This window comes from Carettochelys insculpta, chromosome 4 (genome assembly GCF_033958435.1).
Source record: "Carettochelys insculpta isolate YL-2023 chromosome 4, ASM3395843v1, whole genome shotgun sequence".
NCBI lineage: Eukaryota > Metazoa > Chordata > Testudines > Carettochelyidae > Carettochelys > Carettochelys insculpta.
The window spans coordinates 121172723-121191078 of record NC_134140.1 but is presented as its reverse complement, the minus strand read 5'-3'; the positions used below and the strand labels follow the sequence as shown (position 1 = coordinate 121191078).

The 18356-nt window shown below is 44.5% G+C and overlaps 1 protein-coding gene across 9 annotated transcripts in view; it reads right to left on the bottom strand.

Annotated features, from left to right (window-relative positions):
- The window catches only part of FAM13A (family with sequence similarity 13 member A), a 197712-nt gene that overhangs the window by 112829 nt on the left and 66527 nt on the right, over nt 1-18356 (bottom strand). For 7 of the 9 annotated variants that reach the window (XM_074993622.1, XM_074993616.1, XM_074993621.1 and 4 more), the window contains one exon: nt 7897-8069. In XM_074993622.1, the coding sequence (XP_074849723.1) occupies nt 7897-8069 (173 nt within the window). Of the gene's footprint in view, nt 1-7896; nt 8070-18356 lie in introns of those variants that run through there. The other 2 variants (XM_074993624.1, XM_074993626.1) reach the window with 1 other exon arrangement.

The window sequence follows — 18356 nt, the reverse complement described above, 5'->3', positions numbered from 1 at the left end:
GAGAACTTTCTGAGTCACTATAGGGGCTCATCTGCATACTTGGATTAATCTAATTCTTGACCTCCCTTCCCGCCCCTCCACTCTTTGATTTGCTCACCTTGATTATCTTTTTTGATTTGTCCTCCTTGCTTACTGTTTTTGGTTCTCTGTGCCTTAAATATTGAGTCTGTTCTGGTCTGGCTATGGTCTGAAGAAGTGGTTCTGTCCCACGAAAGCTCACCTAATAAACTATTTTGCTAGTCTTTAAAGTGCTACTTGACTGATTTTTGTTTTGATAGTGTATAGACTAGCACAGCTTCCTCTTTGTTACTAAGTAAATAAATGATTCTGATTTGGAAGTGGTGACATTTTGTACCAGTCTTTACTTGAGATGGCCAGGGAAGATGCTCTCTGGAAAGTACAACAGGAAGAAAAGTCACACAACTTCAAGTGCAAAAATAACTGGTGTATCCATGTCCAAAAAGGCACCCTGCCACATTCATCTTTAGGGCTGAACAAGGCAAGCAGCACTTGGGGAAAAACGCCAAGAATAAAAGAAAAAAGGATCCACTGACTCTCGAGACCCAAACATTAAAGGCCCAATTACTGTCACTTCTTCCTGTTTATAATGAAGCGTTGGGGGTGTGCAGAGAAGAACAACTAGTTAGGTGTCAGAGATTTGAAGATTAGAAGGATGGATAAGCTAAAACTTCATAGCCACTTGAGTGCTGTCTGGTCTTATGTACAAGACCCCCTTGAATTCTCGTGCTTGAAGGCCACCAAACTTTTCAAAGGAGGAGTGTAGCCCAATTTGCTTATGGCAAAATGTAGCCTGGGCTACTCCATCTAACTCTTCAGATACCAGAGTAAGGAGGTCTCATTGGCTTTGTGAGATGAAAAGCCTTGCACAGCCAGGGAAAATCCAAAAGTAAAAAATCCTCCCATTCGGCAAGAAAAAGCCTGCTCTCTGGAAGGAGTTTAATTTCAGCCTCATCCTTATGCCTCACCTGAAATAAAGAATCATTCTCAGAATGCCATGTGCTCGTTGAGGCCACTGAGGCTACAGCTACGCTGAAAACAGCAATCTGCAGCTGGTCCATGACAGCCCAGCCAGTCTCCATAGGGCTTCAACTGCGGGGCTGTTTCACTGCAGGGTAGATTTGCAGCCTGAGTTCTGGGATACTGCAGGGCAGACACACACTTTTATAGTCCTCCTCCTCCTCCTCCCTGAATAGTTTTCACACAAAGGAAAGAAAGTCACTTTGCACCCAAAACTGAAGAATCTCTTTTCCCAGAACAGTTACTAAAAAGATGGGTCAAGCAAATGCAGTCTCTGACACACATAGCTAGTCTCAGAGGGGTCGCTGTGTTAATCTGTAGCTTCACTAAAAACAAATCGTCCTGTAGCACCTTAAAGGCTAATAAATTAATTTATTAGGTAATGAGCTTTCATAGGTAAGACCCACTTCTTCAGACTGGAGCAGATAGTTAAGAATCCAGGGTTTACACAGGAGGAAGCGGGGGAAGGAAAGAAGGAAGGAAGAAGAAAAGAAAGAAAGAAAAAGGGTGGAGGGGGTCATCAGCTATATTTACAGTAAACTCTTTCATATCCAGCATCCTATTAACCGGAACTTTCAAATAACCATCATTTTAACTGTAAGTAAATTTTAACTACGTTTTCCATAAGTACAGGATAATGACTATAAATAAATACAGCAAATATAGTATAAGTTTACAGCGTACAATACTCCTTGTTGGTAAATAAAGTACTCTGCATACATTTTTGTTTGTTTCTTAATATCTAATCTTGTTTTTCCTTAGTGTTATGCATTGCTAGGTATACCTCTCTATTATCCAGAATATTTGAGTATCTGGCACCCTCCTTGTCTTGGGGCCACAGAATATGAAAGAGTTTACTGTAACAGCACCAGTACAAGAAGTAAATTCAGTTACGTGGGATGGGGGCCATTCCTGTGAATATCAAAGGTGTGAAAACTGCCCTTGTAACAGGTGACACCCCACCTTTTTCCCCCCTTTTCCTCCTCCTTCCTTCTCCCTTACCCTCACCCCTGCTATATAAACCCTGGATTCTTATCTGCTCCAGACTGAAGAAGTTGGTCTTACCCACAAAAGCTCATTACCTAATAAATAACTTTGTTAGATACATGCAACTGTTAATTCAAATTATGTCTGGATAATTTCTAACAGTAACATAACTCACTAAAGCTCACAGCTTTATGAATCCACACCTACTTGATCCTAAAATTCTGATGGCGTTAAATAAACTAAGCAACTACAGAACTCATGAGAGCTTACATGGCTGGGGCCAGAGAAGGGCGCAAGAGCTCCCGGCTTGGGCCGGAGCAGAAGCGCACTCCTCTGAACCCAAAAAGGGAACTTCTGTGGCTGGGAGAGAGGCACACTTTCTGGTCACAACATGGAGCTGCTGCAGATGTGGGGGAGAAGAGGCTCTCCCCAGGCCACAGTAGCACTGTATGTGGTAGCCTTGAGATCCATGCAGAGTCTTATTAGGAAGCCGGGCATCCACCTAGCTTAGAGGGAGCCCTGGTGTAGACAAGCCCTTAGAATGTTCTTCAGTGCTCCAGCCCCCACTGTGCCACCAGAGGAATTCTAGGCAAAGAGGCAAAAACATGCCTGCTAGAAGCATGAAGGTGCCAATGCCTCAGTGATTTGGCAGTAAGGTGCTTTCAGCCCAAGAGGTAGCAATTTACCTCTCCTGTGCTGGCAACGAGGAGAGCATCTGATTTAAAAAAATAAAAATAAAAAAATAATCAAACCAGGTGATTTATGAGAGGAAAATAATGTGTTCACATGTTACTTAACTGACAATATGACCTGGGCCAGGGACAACAAAGGGAAAGCTGAAAGCGCACCCAACTCCTGGATCACACTCATCTAAACTGAAGAAAAACATAAATCACAAGAGTCTTTGTTGCCTTTCCTTTGGGGGAATGTCGTTCTTGAAAACTTGTTATGTAACAGCTCAGACTGCCAGCAAGAAGGGAATTGATTGCATATGAGGGTGGAGACAAATGTACTCTCAAAATTAAGTGAGTCAGCTTGGAAAAACTAACTCAACAGAGCCTAAAGCAGAGAGTGGAAGCCACAGAGAAAACTAAATCTCGATTAAATGAAAAATAGTGCCTCACTGAGTCATTATTTATTAAGAATAATACCACAGCCCCACAAAGGTGCTAGATACTATACAAACACAGGAAGATACTCCTTGTCCCAAAGAACTTACTACTCTTTTTAATTAACCTCACCCTAACTCTCTGCTCAGTTGTTGAGAACTCAGCAATTTGTTTCAAGATTCAGTGGATTTCACAAGCTAGAGATTGTTGTTTGGCTCTGCTCCCTTATGTAAACCTGTTATAAAAGCTCCTGAGAGATAAGAGAAGTTATTAGCTTGCGTAATAAATATGTACCAAACATAATGCCCAGGTAAATGTAAACAGATCTGCTTGATTTGTTCTATCAGCAATATGTTATCAAGTTCTCATCACATGACATACCACAGAACAATGACAAGATTTTGCTTTTTTTGCTTTTAAAAGGAGAACTGAAAAAAAGAAAAAAAAAAGCCTCAAAGGCAAAGAAAGGGCAAGTGTTTATATTACGTACACATTTTAAAGCGTAGAGACATATGTACTGACACCTCAACAGTTTAGGTTTGGGGACACAAACATCCTCTTTCAGAACAGGGTGCAGCAATGTACACACCCACGCCTTGTTTTAATCACATATGAGCATGTGAGCCATGAGCTGGTATAATTAGAACAAGAGGCCATATAAGTTACTTGCTGAAAGAAATGTTGAATAAACAAAGGTTCCCTTTGAAAACATTCAAAGATGGAAAGCTACCGCAGGGTAACTCTGCGGTAAATCCCATGGCAGCTGAAACTGCAGCCATAAACAAGCGCTTATGATCTATGCCACACGGGGAGAAGGGATGGAAAGCACTCCAAAAGCCCTTTATGATATTGAACTGACTGCAGACCGGCTACTCTAAGGTTCAAGATCCTAGAATCTGCATATCATTTTTCTTTAAATTTCCCTGCAATTTTCCCCCCACCTTCTGAATTTATAAATTGGTGATAAGGCAGCTACCAGGAAAACCACTTCCTTAGCTCGATAAGCCTGTGGGTAATGGCTGTGTCTAGCAAGTAGGGCACTAATCTCATCCTAGAAAATGCTATCAGGCTCAAGAACAGTGACAGAGAGGTAGCCGTCTTAGTCTATATTCTATGAACACAAAAAAGCAGTCATGTAGCACTTTGAAGACTAATAAAATAATTTAGTAGGTGATGAGCTTTCATGGGACAGACCCGCTTCTTCAGATCATAGACTTACCAGAACAGACTCAATATATAAAGCACAGAGGTCCAAAAATTGTTATCAAGGTTGGCAACCCGAATAACTGAATAGAAGTTGGGCAACTTTGATAACAAGTTTTCTGATTTGTCAACCTTGATAACAATTTTTGGACCTCTGTGCTTTATATATTGAGTCTGTTCTGGTAAGTCTATGATCTGATGAAGCGGGTCTGTCCCATGAAAGCTCATCACCTAATAAATTATATTGTTAGTCTTTAAAGTGCTACATGCCTGCTTTTTTGCTTCAATAGGATCAAGAACAGATGCAGTCCCAATCTGCAATGGTTGTGAGAGAGGGGGAAGACAGGCGACTGGGCCAACTGGATGACTGGCATGACTCTGTGGCTGTTTTTCTATTCTTAAATTATTCTCCTACTAATTCTCCAACAACAGAGCCATTCTAAGAAACAGCCAGGAATAAATAATATCACAGCCACAAAGGACAAATCATACTTTTCACATAAAAGGGTGATAAGCCCATTCCCTCACAAACAGTAAACACTGCATCCTGATACCCCATACTCAGGGTTTTCACTGAATAGAAGTATATTTTATAATGACAATACTTGTTGAGGTGGTGCTTTAAACGCTGCCAAAAATGAATACAAACACGTCCCTTTCTTCTTCCTAGGGACTCTTTCTGTAAGTGCAGTTGAAAATTCTTGACCCCATATTAAATGTTATAATCCATTACACCGGGGTTCCAATCTGAAGTAAATCTCCTTTATTAGTAGAATTTAACCATCGAATCAAAAATGATTTTGGAAAAATTACACCAATTAAGAGAGTTACAAAATTCATTTGTACTCAAATGAAAGAAAAGCATCTCTTTTCCAGTTAGTAATTCAAGCTGAACAGTGAAGATCCCTGTAGAACAAATTCAAGCAGTTGTAATTTTGGTGGCAGTGCATGAGCCCCATGCACCCACCCCTGAGCTGCTGCCCCCTCCCCCCACCGCTTCCTGGCTCCACTAGCAATATTAGGGAGGCCACACGGAGCAACTTGGGACAGGTTGTGGGCATCAGTGGCAGCTGCAGGAGGTTGCTCACTGCAGCCCTGTTAGCACATCAGGCCAGGAGGACTGATGGAGCACCTCCTGATGAGTGATAGGGAGTCCGTGGGCATAATACTAGGGAGGACAGGGATGTTGCTGGACCAGAGTGGTGGCTGGGGAGCTACAGTAGGAATGGTGCCTGGCAGCAGTGGGGAGTCACTACCGGCGCTGAGGCTGGGAAGCAGCAGCTCAGCATTGGCCAGGCAGCCTCTGCTGGGGTCAGGGAGTAGCAGGAGAGATGCATGGCCAGAAAGCTGCAGCCAGGAAGTCTTGAGACTGTACAGATGGTGAGATGCTCCTGCAGAGTGACAGCCCAGCTCCCAGCCCTGCTGCAGCTGCAGGGTGGGGAGCCATGGACAGAGCATCTGCGGGAGGGCTGGGACAGCCCACAGCAAGGCTGGGAGCTGGAGCCAGGGCAGCCCAGCAGGGGCGAGAACGCTGAGGGGCTGGCTGCAGGGGACCACTCCGATCCAGCAAATTCCCTTGTTTGGGACTGGTCTGGTCTTGAGGGTGCTGGACCAGGGAGGTCCAACCTGTATCATTATCAGATGTGTACGGTGTCTATTACGTACAAAATATCCTACATTAAATGAACATCAAGTTAGAAAAGTCAAACACTCAAAAATTAGGAAACAACAATTAAGGGTCCCATGCAGCTTTAACGTGGTCCCTTGTAGGCAAATATTATGATACAGTCGTTAATTATATGATCACATATAATCACATAATACATATGATCATGTATTTTCTCCATTGAATACTGCTTTAATTTATTCCCACTAAATGGGTAGCCATAACATACTTTTTATCTTAATTGTTTCATATGAGCGTGTTACAATCCCTAATACTTTTATTTCCACTATACTTTGCTGAAGTACTATTCTTATTTTGCAGAGGGACAACCGAAGCACAGAGATAATAAGGTCAATAGTTCCCAATTTGCACAGCGTACAGTAGTATATAGAGCAGTATAAACAAGCCATTTTCTGTATGAAAGTTTAACTTGTACTGATTTTGTCAGTATTTTTTTTTGTTTTTTGTAGCCTATTGTAACATTAGGCCAATAGCTAGATGAGCGGATGTACTGCTGGAAGATCTCTGCATAGCCCAGGGTACACATGTCCTGGGTTGAGACCCAAAGTACTACACAACTCATTCATTTCCAGCATATCGCTCATCCTGCACATACACACACACAAGCACAGAAGTAATATATAATATACATACACACAAATTTTTAGTGTGCTCACAGCAGCCTCAGAAATCTTTTCATCCTATGGACCACCTGTTAAAGCAGTATAATATTTTGTACTTTCTTCCATTCAAGTGGGGGGCTTGACAAACTAATGAATTTAGCTGCAAAACCTTCCTATAAACCAATTAAATAGTATTATCCCCATTTTACTAACAGAGAAACTCAGGCACAGAAAAGATTAAGTCACCAGCCCAACATCACATAGGAAGTCTGCGGCAAGACCAACCTTCCTTCAGTTTTCTGCGTTCAATTATTCCAGAAACACAACTACATTTCATTCTTTCTGTGTTCTCAATATAGTTTCAAATGGGTAACAGCTTGCTCAATCACAATCCTTTATAAAACAGACTATTTACATGCATGCAAATTTTCGTGGGAAACAAAGATATGTGCTCTTTTTATACATGTGTCTGAATATCTGTCTGCACACATTACTCCATGGGGAGCACACTTTTTTTTTTTTTAATAATTCAGCCCCATGCATAAACGTTCCAAAAGAATAGGCAATGTGTACATGGACATGTGTATAAATAAAGAAAAGAGTGGGTAATACTCAGGTAATAGTCTATGAAGAAAACAATATGTGATTAAGTTCTACCAGACAGTGAAATTTCTTTCCATGCAATATTAAATTTAATATAATCAACTGTGGGGGAAAAAAAGCAAAAATTAATTGCTGCAATTTTTGTAGTCTTGCTGAGATTTTTTTTTAAAGTATTTTAAGCAACCCTTCTTCCCTTATCACTGGTGCACACCAGAAATGTTTAAAAATCACCCACACAGCTCCAAGGAACATAACATTTAATTGAAGACATTATAAAAACGGCTTGAGGATGTAGCTTGTTCATAAGAGTGTAACTGAGTATTTTCCACAGTTCGCAGCTAGTGTCTTAGAAATACATTAGTCTTAAATCATGAACATCTTGAATTACATTTCAGAGGGTTAGGGCATTCTGGAATCTGTGAGAATTAGGGTCTCCTTGCTTAGACAGGCACATAGCATAATGCTCTATTTTAGGCAGACGATAACATGACGCAGGCCCTATTTAATGTGAAAAGAACTGGTTGCTTTAAGATTAAAATCTGAGCATCAGCAGCATTTACAATATTGATAGAAAGCTATGCACCTGTTTTAAGCCCTGGGCCTATATTAATACTCTGAATACAAACACATTTGCAGATGTATTTTATGAAAAGAAAGGAGCACTGACCTGGAGAAGAATGCAGCACTGTTAATGAAAGACATTTCATCTGCTAAATCCATCTCCTCCAAACATGCTCTACTGTCAGTTAATCGGAGGCCGACCTGAGGAATTCCACAAGACAACACTGGTTGTGGCAAGAGGCATTCCTGTATAAATCCTTCCCTTGTGGACTTTGCCACCTAGAGAAGGAAAGAAAGAACCAAACGAAAATGAAAGAAGGGCGCAGCAACCTTTCCAGCTAAGTTGTAGCAGAAAGACATGTTAGAATAGGGCATACTCAACAAGGAACTGCAGGCTGTAAGACATTTGCATAAAATGCCTATAAACCAAATCTTTTACCGAATGAACACAATGAAAAATGTAAAGAATAAAAAGAGGTATCAGTTGATAAAGTGACAGGACCAATTAAGTTAAAAAAAGGACAGGAACTGCAATCACTGGGAAGTTACTTTCTACCCAATCATAGAATATCATAGATTCCTAAAAGACTAATTATTTCTGCTAGGACAGCTCACACTTTTTTTTAAAAAGAAAACTCAACTTAGTGGCAATACATACTGCATGCCTGCTGCCCAGGAGAAATACATTGACAAGGATGCTCAAAAAAGCATGGTTTAATTTTGGACAAAATTTCTCAGTGATGGATTCTGCATTCACAGGTCCCTGCATGACTCCCATTTAGAGAGAGAGAGAGAAGTTGACCCTGAAAGATAGGAAACAAACAGGATCCAAAAGAAAAATATTTATACAAGATGGGAAAGATATTAGTTGTTGAGAAGAGCTATTGATAGAAATCATGCAGGAATTACATGCACAAAGGAGGGACTGGATGGATTTTCTTCAAATAAGCAAGGGTTTAATTTCTTGAATTAAACAGGTTTGCAGAAGATTAGGTGGTGACCAGAAATTTTCAGAGTCTGCACCCCTTCCCCAGGCACGTGCTTACAGCGGTAGGAGGGAGTCTGAATGCTGGCTGAGGGCTCTGGGCTGAGGAAGAGGATTAAGGTGCAGGAGGGGGTGAAGGAGTTTGGGTGCAGGTGAAGTGAGGGGTCAGGCTGTGGGAAGGAGTTTGGAGGCTGGAGGGGGTGAGTTTAGGTCAGGGCAGGGAAGCAGGCTCTGTGAGGAGCTGGGGTACAGGGTGAGGGAGTGCGGATGCAGTGCTTCCCTGTGACACCCTTCTCTGCCAGCAGCTCCTAGGCTGAGAGAGTCTCTGCACACTGCTGCCCACAGCTTTCCAAGAGGCCATGGGGATGCAGGTATAGACAGACACAAGGAGCCAATGTCCAGAAGCTGCTTTAGCTCTGCTGCACCGCCTGCGGCAGGGGTGGGGATCCCTGGGCCATTTTAGTTCACCTGTGGTAAGCAGTTGGGGTGGAGGACACATGGGGAGGAGCGGGAGGTGAAGTCAAGGGAGAAACCCAGCCCAGAACATTGATGGAGCTGGGCCCCAGGCCAGGAATATTCCTGGTGCCCGGGTACCATGGATCCTTAGATCTTACCGCCCATGGACATAATTACATGGCACAGCTACTACTTGGGGAAGAAAGGGATTTATATTTTTCTGTTGCCAAAACTTGTGCTCTGGAGACATTGTGATGTTTTTTACCATCATCTCAGCCTGTATGGGGTTCTGTCACCTCCTGCCCTGTAAAGGTACCAATATGTCAGCTATTTTCCTGTGCAGAAAGAAACCCAGTGATACTAGTGCAGGCCTGCGTGGAAGTGGAGGGGGTCACTGAAAAAGGGGTTTCAAGTTTCCACTGTGGGCAGGTATCATTTCACTTCACTTGGCCTCCATGTCATCACCTGTACGTACATGCACAAGTGAAGGCCTGAAGCCAGCACCAGGGAGGAGCACTGACACCACTGGCCATTTGTTCACACCCTCGTCATATACCAGGGCACAGCTGAGTACCCACGGAGGAACCACAACATGACCGTCAGCCCACAAGGATGGCATGGCTTGTAATGGCCTATCCTCGGCACAGCAGCTGGACTCAGGTTCAGGGCTCCCCCCCAACCCAAAACATCTATTTTCAGTGAAGATTTGTGAGTTTGTTGTTTACCAAACTGAAGGTTTAGTGAGAGTTTTTCCATGCATGTGTGCACACACGCACGTGCACACGCACACACACACACACACACCTGCCACAGAGCCCAGAGGGTCAGCTACAGATTTGCACACTGACACAGCAAAGCCAACACTGCACGATCTGAAAAAAAACAGGTCACGCAACTACCATTCCTTCTTTGGGGCAGCGATACAGGAATGTTCTTACATAGCAGAAAACTCACTGATCAATAAAGGGGCCCTGTAAGACAGCAGATCAGAAACCAAGAGGCAGATGTCTGACCTTCACCTTCCTTGCGTTGAACAACAGCCATAGCTATCCCAGAAAACTTCTACCCTTGATTTCAAAATCAAATCCTCACTGGAAACTGTGCAGGAAAATGAGCTGGAAGGGGCCAACTTAAAAGCTTTATGGAAAAAGCAGTAGCATTTGTTGAATTAGTATTTGTTCCACCTTTCAGTAACTATTGTGTTGGGCAACAGTCCTCTATCAGACCTATTTTGGCTTAGGGGAACACCTGGCATGTCTGTTTTGTACTGGGGATGGGATGGGGAACCTTTTTTCTACCAGGGTCCACTGACACATCCCCCAGGAAAAAAATAAAAAAAAGTCATGGGCCACACACAGCCTTGCGGAGTCAGGAGAGGCTCTGGGCTTCCTCTAGGCTTTGGGGTTGTCAACTTTCCTGACCAGATGACATTGCTGTGAAGAGAAATGGCGTCTAATGGGGAAAGATGGCAACCCTGTAACTGGGATGGGGCCAAAAATGAAGGTTACAGGGAGCTCCCGACTGGAGCAGAGAATTGGGGTGAGAGCTCTGACTGGGGTGCTGGCTATGGAGTGGGGGGGTTTGGGATGAGGGTTTTCAGGTGGAGAGAGCTCTGGGCTGGGGCCAAGAGGTTTTGAATGCAGGAGGGGTTCTCAGGAGGAGATGGGGGGTCTGGGTGGGAGTGAGGGTACTGGAATGGGTTCAGGGCTGGGTCCGGTAGCAGGGATTCAGACTCTGGGAAGGGTGGGGCTGGGTTGGGGTGTAGGAACTGGGAGGCAGATAGGGTGGGAGGGTGGGCTCAGGACTGAGGCAGGATTTCGGTGTAGAAGGGGGTGTGGGGGGGTGCTTACCTCCAGCAGCTCTCAGATTCAGAAGTGGCCTGCACGTGTCCCTATGGCTCCTATGGGCAGGAAGTGGCTCTGTTCTGCCCTCACCTACAGATCATAGAATCATAGAATCCTAGGGCAGGAGACCACTGAGTCCAGTCCCCTGCCTAAAGCAGAATCAACCCCAGCTAAGTCATCCCAGCCAGGACCTTGTCAAGCTGGGACATAAAAACCTCTAAGGATGGAGATTCCACCACCTCTCTTGGTAACACATTCCAGTGGTTCACCACTCTCCTGGTGAAGTAGTTTTCCCAAATATCCAGCCTACACCTCCCACTCTTTAATTTGCGACCCTTGTTCTGCCATCCACCACTACTGGAAATAGCCTCTCTCCATCTTCTTTAGATTCCCGCTTTCAGGAAGTTGAAGGCTGCTATCAAATTGCCCCTCACTCTTCTCTTCTCTTCCACAAACTAAGTAAGCCCAGATCCCTCAGCCTCTCTCCAAGTAGGTCATATGCTCCAGCCCCCTAATTATTTTCGTTGCCCTCCACTGGACCCGCTCCAATGCATCCACACCCCTTCTAGAGGATGCCTCTAAAGCGCCCAGTGCCTGTGGTTCCCCACCAGTGTAAGCTGTGTGCAGAGCTTCCCAGATTGCTGCGAGCCAGCGCTCAGAGTTCCAGCCCCGAGGGGAGGTAGTAACACGGAGGCCGAGGGTTTCTAGCCTGCAGCAGGGAGACTTGCCAACAGGTGGATGAACTTAAGCTGGGGCCTGGATCTGGGCTGCTTAGGAAGTGGAATCCACGGCCTATACAGCGAAAGCTAATGGGTATTCTCAAGTGTGTGTGTGTGGCCGGGGGAACGTCATGAATCTGAGAGATTAAAAATGAAGAGAACTTTCCTTTCTCCAATCCCTCACCCTTGACTCTTTCCACATTCACCCAGGATCGGACCCCAGCACAGGTCCCACAGACAATCCTGTGACAGCCAGGATAGAACCCTGCCATTTCAAGCTCTAGAGCGGTAGCAGAGCCCTTCCATGGCTACCCTAGTGTGTCAGCACTAGCAACCTTCACCTCCTCATGCTGGAGTTAATTGGTCTACCGGTCCTGGCCTGAACTCGTTCCTAGGTATGTCTTTGTCCCATTCCCCACATCTCTCTGCCAGGTGCCCTGCCTCAAGCTCATCAGATGGACATTGCTGGGGCCTGTTGTGCTCTGTCAGGGGGTCAGTATTTGATGCAGTCCCAAAGGTATCCTTAATTCCTCACAAAGAGTACAACCCTAGCACTATGTGGCAAGTTTCTGCAGGTAACTTTTACTCTTGCAAAAAAAAAAAAAAAAAAAAAAAAAAAGAGAGAACACATTCCTCACTAATTACAAACAACTTCTCTTATAGGCAACAGTTTGGCCTCCATTGGGCTGACTTTTGGGCAGTGTTTCTCATTTTTGCTTAAGGCCACTTGATTTTCGCTTTGGGAGATGCCTTAACTTGTGCAGAGATGCTGGAGAACTCACAATTTTTGTCAACCTCTCATAGCTTCTTATCAACCCTCCTGCAATCCCATCCACCAGAACACATTAATCATGTTAAAATGAGGAGTTGCTGCAGATTGCACTAGAGAAAAAGATGTGTGCACACGCGTGTGTGGGGGGGGTTTTTTTTTTTTTTCCTGGAATGACATTAACTGTCCCAAATGGGGATGGCTGCCTGCTGGAATTAAGGCTAGTGCATAAGCCTCACACCAAGCTGAGCCCATGACCATAAATCTTTCTAAAAGAGTAAACTACTTAATGTTGCTTGATGTACAAAGCTACCGATAATCCAAGGGCCTCCCAAACAGCAAGGTTTGTTTATGGAAAAGTGAAACATCTAACATCTCTGTGCTGATAACCTTTTCACTGATGAAACAGGACCTCAAAAGATACATGACAAAGACAGGCGTAGGCCTGACCCTCTGCAAAGACTTAACTGCTACGACCAATCTCTGGGACGTCAGGAAGGTGAGCAATGCTTCCCTACAGAGATTTACAGCGTGCATGTGCTGCAGCATATTAAGAGGTGAAAGGCTATGGCTATACGGGATCTGCGTAGGAGCTTTCGAAGCATGAGTGCTAATGCTATGATTGCCTCTCTGGCATCTTCCCCTCTTTGCCCCAAAACAGGCCTGCTGATCAACTCCTACCCTCTTTCTTAGCAACCCCAACAGGGATGTGTGTGTGTAGGACACAGAGGAAGGGGCTATGGAGGCGCTCTCTCTCTCTCTCTCTCTCTCTCTCTCTCTCTCTCTCTCTCTCTGTGTGTGTGTGTGTGTGTGTGTGTGTGTGTGTGTGTGTGTGTGTGTGTGTGTGTGTGTGTGTGTGTGTGTGTGTGTGTGTGTGTGTGTGTGTGTGTGTGTGTGTGTAAAAAAGGGTCTGGATCTCCACTCACCATTTCCACTACAGCCGAAATGGCAGTGGCCACAGCTCCAGGTTCTTTAAACCACCGCTGAAGCCCTTCACAGCACACTCCAAGCAGTGCTAAAAGGCAGCTTGAGCAAGGCTTGGCCTCAGCCCTGCCCAGGGCCTAGCAAAGTCTGTTGGCCACTACCCTGAGAGCATGCATTGTTTAAGAGAACAAGAGTACATATATTTTAATCCAGAGATAGCTATTTTGTGAGTCGAAATGCATACTGATCTCGCACGGAATGCACATAAAGGAAAGCTGCTCTGGTTAAAGCAAGAGGGGTTGTCCAAAAATGTGGGAACAAAGAGTTCCAGGGTGAAATTAGAAGTAGAATCGTTTAGAATTAACACAAGGAAATACCACGTCACACAGATTGGATTCAGCGAGTCGGTGTCCCCAGCACCATCACAGAGGCCTCTAACTGCACCTGGATTTTAAAAGAAGCTGGATACTTTTATGAGTTACATAAAAATCTGTGTTGATGCATGTGAAATTAAGGAGAATAAATCTCTCCCCTCAGAGCATTAACTGATCATTGAGGAAGGTATCAATTCACAGTCTGTACTGATACTATTTTACAACTGGATGGATGCACTATGGGGCTTCTTCCATCTTCCAGTGAAGCATCAGGCATTGGCCAAGTTTAGAAGTAAGGAAACAGATCTTACAGACTGAAGATTAGGTGCAGTGCAGCAATCCTAGCTTTCTGTACTCCTAAAGAGGAGGCTGTAATGCTTCCCAGAGGTACTGAGGCTGACAAGCACCTCATCACCACCTTCCCTTTGCATAAGGAAATCTTTTCTGCAACTGGGATGGGTCAGCTTCCTGAAACCACCAGTCTCCTGGCAACAAAAGCATTATCTTCCAGGTCCTCACAGTCTTGCTGTTTCTTCAGGGGTCAGCAGTAGGCACACACCGACCTCCAAGTCCTCTGAGCATTTCCCATGCCATCCGCAGGACCCTCTCCAAATAACCAGGCCAGCTGTTCCCAAAGGAGCAAAACACACCAGCTGGGAAGAGTCATTATAGGATTATCACTTTGCTTACCATCAAAGCACTTAATCTCATCTTTACTTTCACTGTAAATATAGCTATGATCAAAGAACAGAGACTCAGAGATAGCCACTAAGAACATCAGAAAACAACTGTGAAGTATAAATACAATCATAACATGCATCCAGAGTAGGGGTCAGCAACCCTTCCGAGGCAGAGTGCCAAAATTTGACCTTTTGACCTCAATGTACAGTCCGAGTACCAGTGATAGTTTTTAAAGGCACTAATAGTACCTACTTACAACAGCTTCATTAAAAAACAAAGATGCACAGCTTTACCGTTTAGGTGGAGATTGGTAGCCACAGGTGGTATGGTTTTGAGCAAGCTCCCAGCTGTGTGGGGGAATAGGGGCAGGACTGAGCACCTGCCTTGTGTGCCAATGAAAATTGGCTCACGTGCCACTCCTGGCACATGCGCCAGGGATTACTGACCCCTGGTCTAGACACTAACCTTAACTAACAAGTTACTACCTGTCTAAAGAAGCTTCTCTCACCCCAATTTCTCAGCAGTTTTCAACCAAGTCTGGCTGAGACGCCACTTTCATGAAGCAAACTCACTGCCCGTTTACGACTTACGTGAAGGATGTCAGGGTGCCTTCTTTGTCCCTCAAGTACACTAGCTCAAACCTTTGATGTGCCCCTCAAGGTAGGTCCCGTCCATACTCCACAGTTTACTTTTCTGTTACGTTTTCATCTTTTTGAAGTTTTCACAGTCTTCAGTTAGCTTTCAGTTCAGACTGGTGAGAGGAGACCCATCATGAAAATACTTATTTAAACCTAAGTAGATAAACATTTCTTGTCTGACAGAAATCCTGTTTCTTGCCTTTCCTGGAGACCAGTCATTAACCACAACCTTTACAAGCGTGCTTTTCAGTGTATATAAGTAATATCTTACACACCATCGCATATGTGTTTCACAGCGATACCGATGACCAGCACGATATCAGCCTCTTCTTGTGACCTGTCACGTGTGTATGTACACCAGAACCCTTTATTAAAATAACTCAAGATGTCTTGCTGGCTCCTGAAATACGGGGCTGTTCTGCCAAAAAGGGATGGATTGTCACCCTACTAGTGAGCTCTTGCTCAAGCCAGCTCTAGAGCAAAACTGGTGACATTTGCAATCGTGGAGCATTGAATATAGGTTACTTTGGGGCTATCCCCACTTGCCAAAATTTTTTTGGATGATGGCAGTGTCTATCTCCCATCCATGTTGCTCTGCAAGAAGTCAGCTGAGATTGTCCACTACGATGTTGAGAGAATCTGGTAAGTAGACTGCCATAGGTGTGATGCTGTAGCAAATACACCAGTTCCATAGCTTCACTGTTTCTGCACTTGGGGAGTTACATCACACTCTCCCTTGCTGATTGATACAATACATGCATGCTGTATTGTCCATGAGAATACAGGTGGGTTTGGTTTGCATTAGAGGGAAGAAGTGTTTTCATGCATTGCATACAGCTCTCAGTTGTAGTACCTTGATGGTATATGTGGATTCATGGAAGCATCATTTGCCTTGGATGATTTCATCCCCCAGATCAGCTCCCCAGCCCAGAAGGGAAGCATCTGTAGTTATAACAGTAATTGGGATTGGTCAATAAAAAGGTACCCCTTGCAGAGTATTTTGCAAGTTTGTCCACCACTGAAGGTAAGAGAGCACACGTGGTGGTAATGATACCCTTTTGCTGATGATGTTGCAGGAAGGGACATATATTGCAGCCAGCCAGGATTGTAGGCATCACTTGTGAAGTCTCACAAACTGGACCACGTATGTTGCTCGAGCCCAAAAATTTGGAGGCAGGTTCTGGCGATAGAGAAGGAACTGCAGCTGACTGTATCCATTAGGGTACATAGTGTATTGAGTCTGTGCTGGGGCAATATTGCCTTGGCTTGCATGAAGTCCAGTAGGACTTCTGTGAACTGCAATGACTGGGTTGGTGCCAGCATGGCTATCTGGAAACTGCTCTCAAGGTCAAGTCTTGAAACAGTTGCATAGAGGTTTGAAGTGCTTCGTCATATGTGGTGGCCTTGAGCATGCACTTATTTGTAAGTAGGGGAAAATGACCATGTCCTGGCATCAGAGTTGTCCTACTACCACTGCCAGCATCTCTGAGGAGACCCTGGAGCTGCAGATAACCCATAGGGAAGGACCCGATATTGATAATGATCTGTGCCTATTGTGAAGTGTAGGAAGCAACTATGTTCTGGGTGGATTGTTATATAAAACTACATATCCTGAAGGCTGAGGGCTAAGAACCAAACCTCATTTGTAAGTGCTAGAATAATCATTGTGAGTGTGACCATTCTGAATCTCTGATTGAGGATGAAATTGTTTAGGTTTCTGAGATCTAGTATGGATCTCCAGTCCCCAGCTTTCTTCTGGGTGAGGAAATAATTCAAGCAAAAACCTCTCCGATGGTAGGACAGTGGAACTGGCTCCACCGCTCATACGTGTAAGAGATGTTGAACTTCCAATTGTAAGACGCTTTCATGAGAGGAATCTCTGAAGAGGGGAGGGAAAAGTGGGTGAGCTGGCTATGAAAGGGATGGAAGAGCCTGATTGGACAATCTCCAGGACCCACTGGTCCACCATACCACCGGCCCTTTGGAGGAAAAAGGGGTGCAGGCAGTTGGCAAACTGAGTATGTGTTGTGGGTGTTGTTTCTGGCCCTGTTGTTAGGAGATATCTCAGACCCTCAACCTACGTCTCAGAATTGTTGCTTGGAGGTACACCGCTGAGACACTGTGGTGTGAGATGGCTGTGCCCTTCATCTCCGAGGTCTATGTTTTTGTTTGGTGTCGAATGGTCTTTGATGGTATCGGTAAACCTCTCTTGGCTTCTGATCAGGAGTATATTTCTTTTGTTTCTTTGGTGGGGTGTACATGCTGAGGTTTGGGAGAGTCGTACCAGAGCCTTTCATCATATGTCAAATTTCACCAGTCTTTGCAGTGAACAGGTGAGTTTTATCGAATGGAAAGTCCTCCACTTTCATCTGCAGCTCCTTTGGGATTCCTGAAGCCTGCAGCCAGGAAGCTCACCACATGACCACAGCAGAGGCCAGGCTATGAGCCACTGTATCGGCCATGTCCAGGGCTGCCTGGAGGACTCTGCATGAAATCATTTGCCCTTTTTTATGATAGTCTGCAGCTGAGGTCATTTTTGATCTAGGAGATATTCCAAGAATGATTTCTTGGCACCATGTGTTGGCAGGTTGTTCAAACTTCCTGTAATGTGGAGGATGGTAAGGCACATTCACCAAAGTCAAAAGGACAGAACAACTACATTTCTGGAGGGCACAAGGGAGTCTGGGATATGGCTGGACTGACTCAGGTCTGAATGCTGCAGCATGCACAGAAGAAATACAGTTTGAAGCCCAGGTTAGAAAATTCTTAAAAACAGCATTAACAATCAGTGTAGACATGCAAGCTCTGGGTTGCAAAATCCAAGCTCATTTGACTCAAGTCACTCCATCCCTGATGTTACATTACAGTGCAGACATGCCCTCACAGGTGTGCCAAATGATATACCAGCATCAAAATTAAATTAAACACACAAATATCGCCAAAGAAAATGCATGGCTAATATTTGCAACTTATGAGAAAGCTAGGCGTACAGGGGAGCAAAGCTGGGATCAGCACTAAGAACCTGTATTGTTCTTTCTGAATTGTTTACTGTAAAGTAATCCATAAATAGAATGTGATCTCAAAGAAAAGAATGACCTAGGTGTGAGAGAAATCCAGGCTCTCCAGCCAAGCATCTCATGTTACTCTGGCTTTGAACCAGCCTTGAAAAAGTAGAA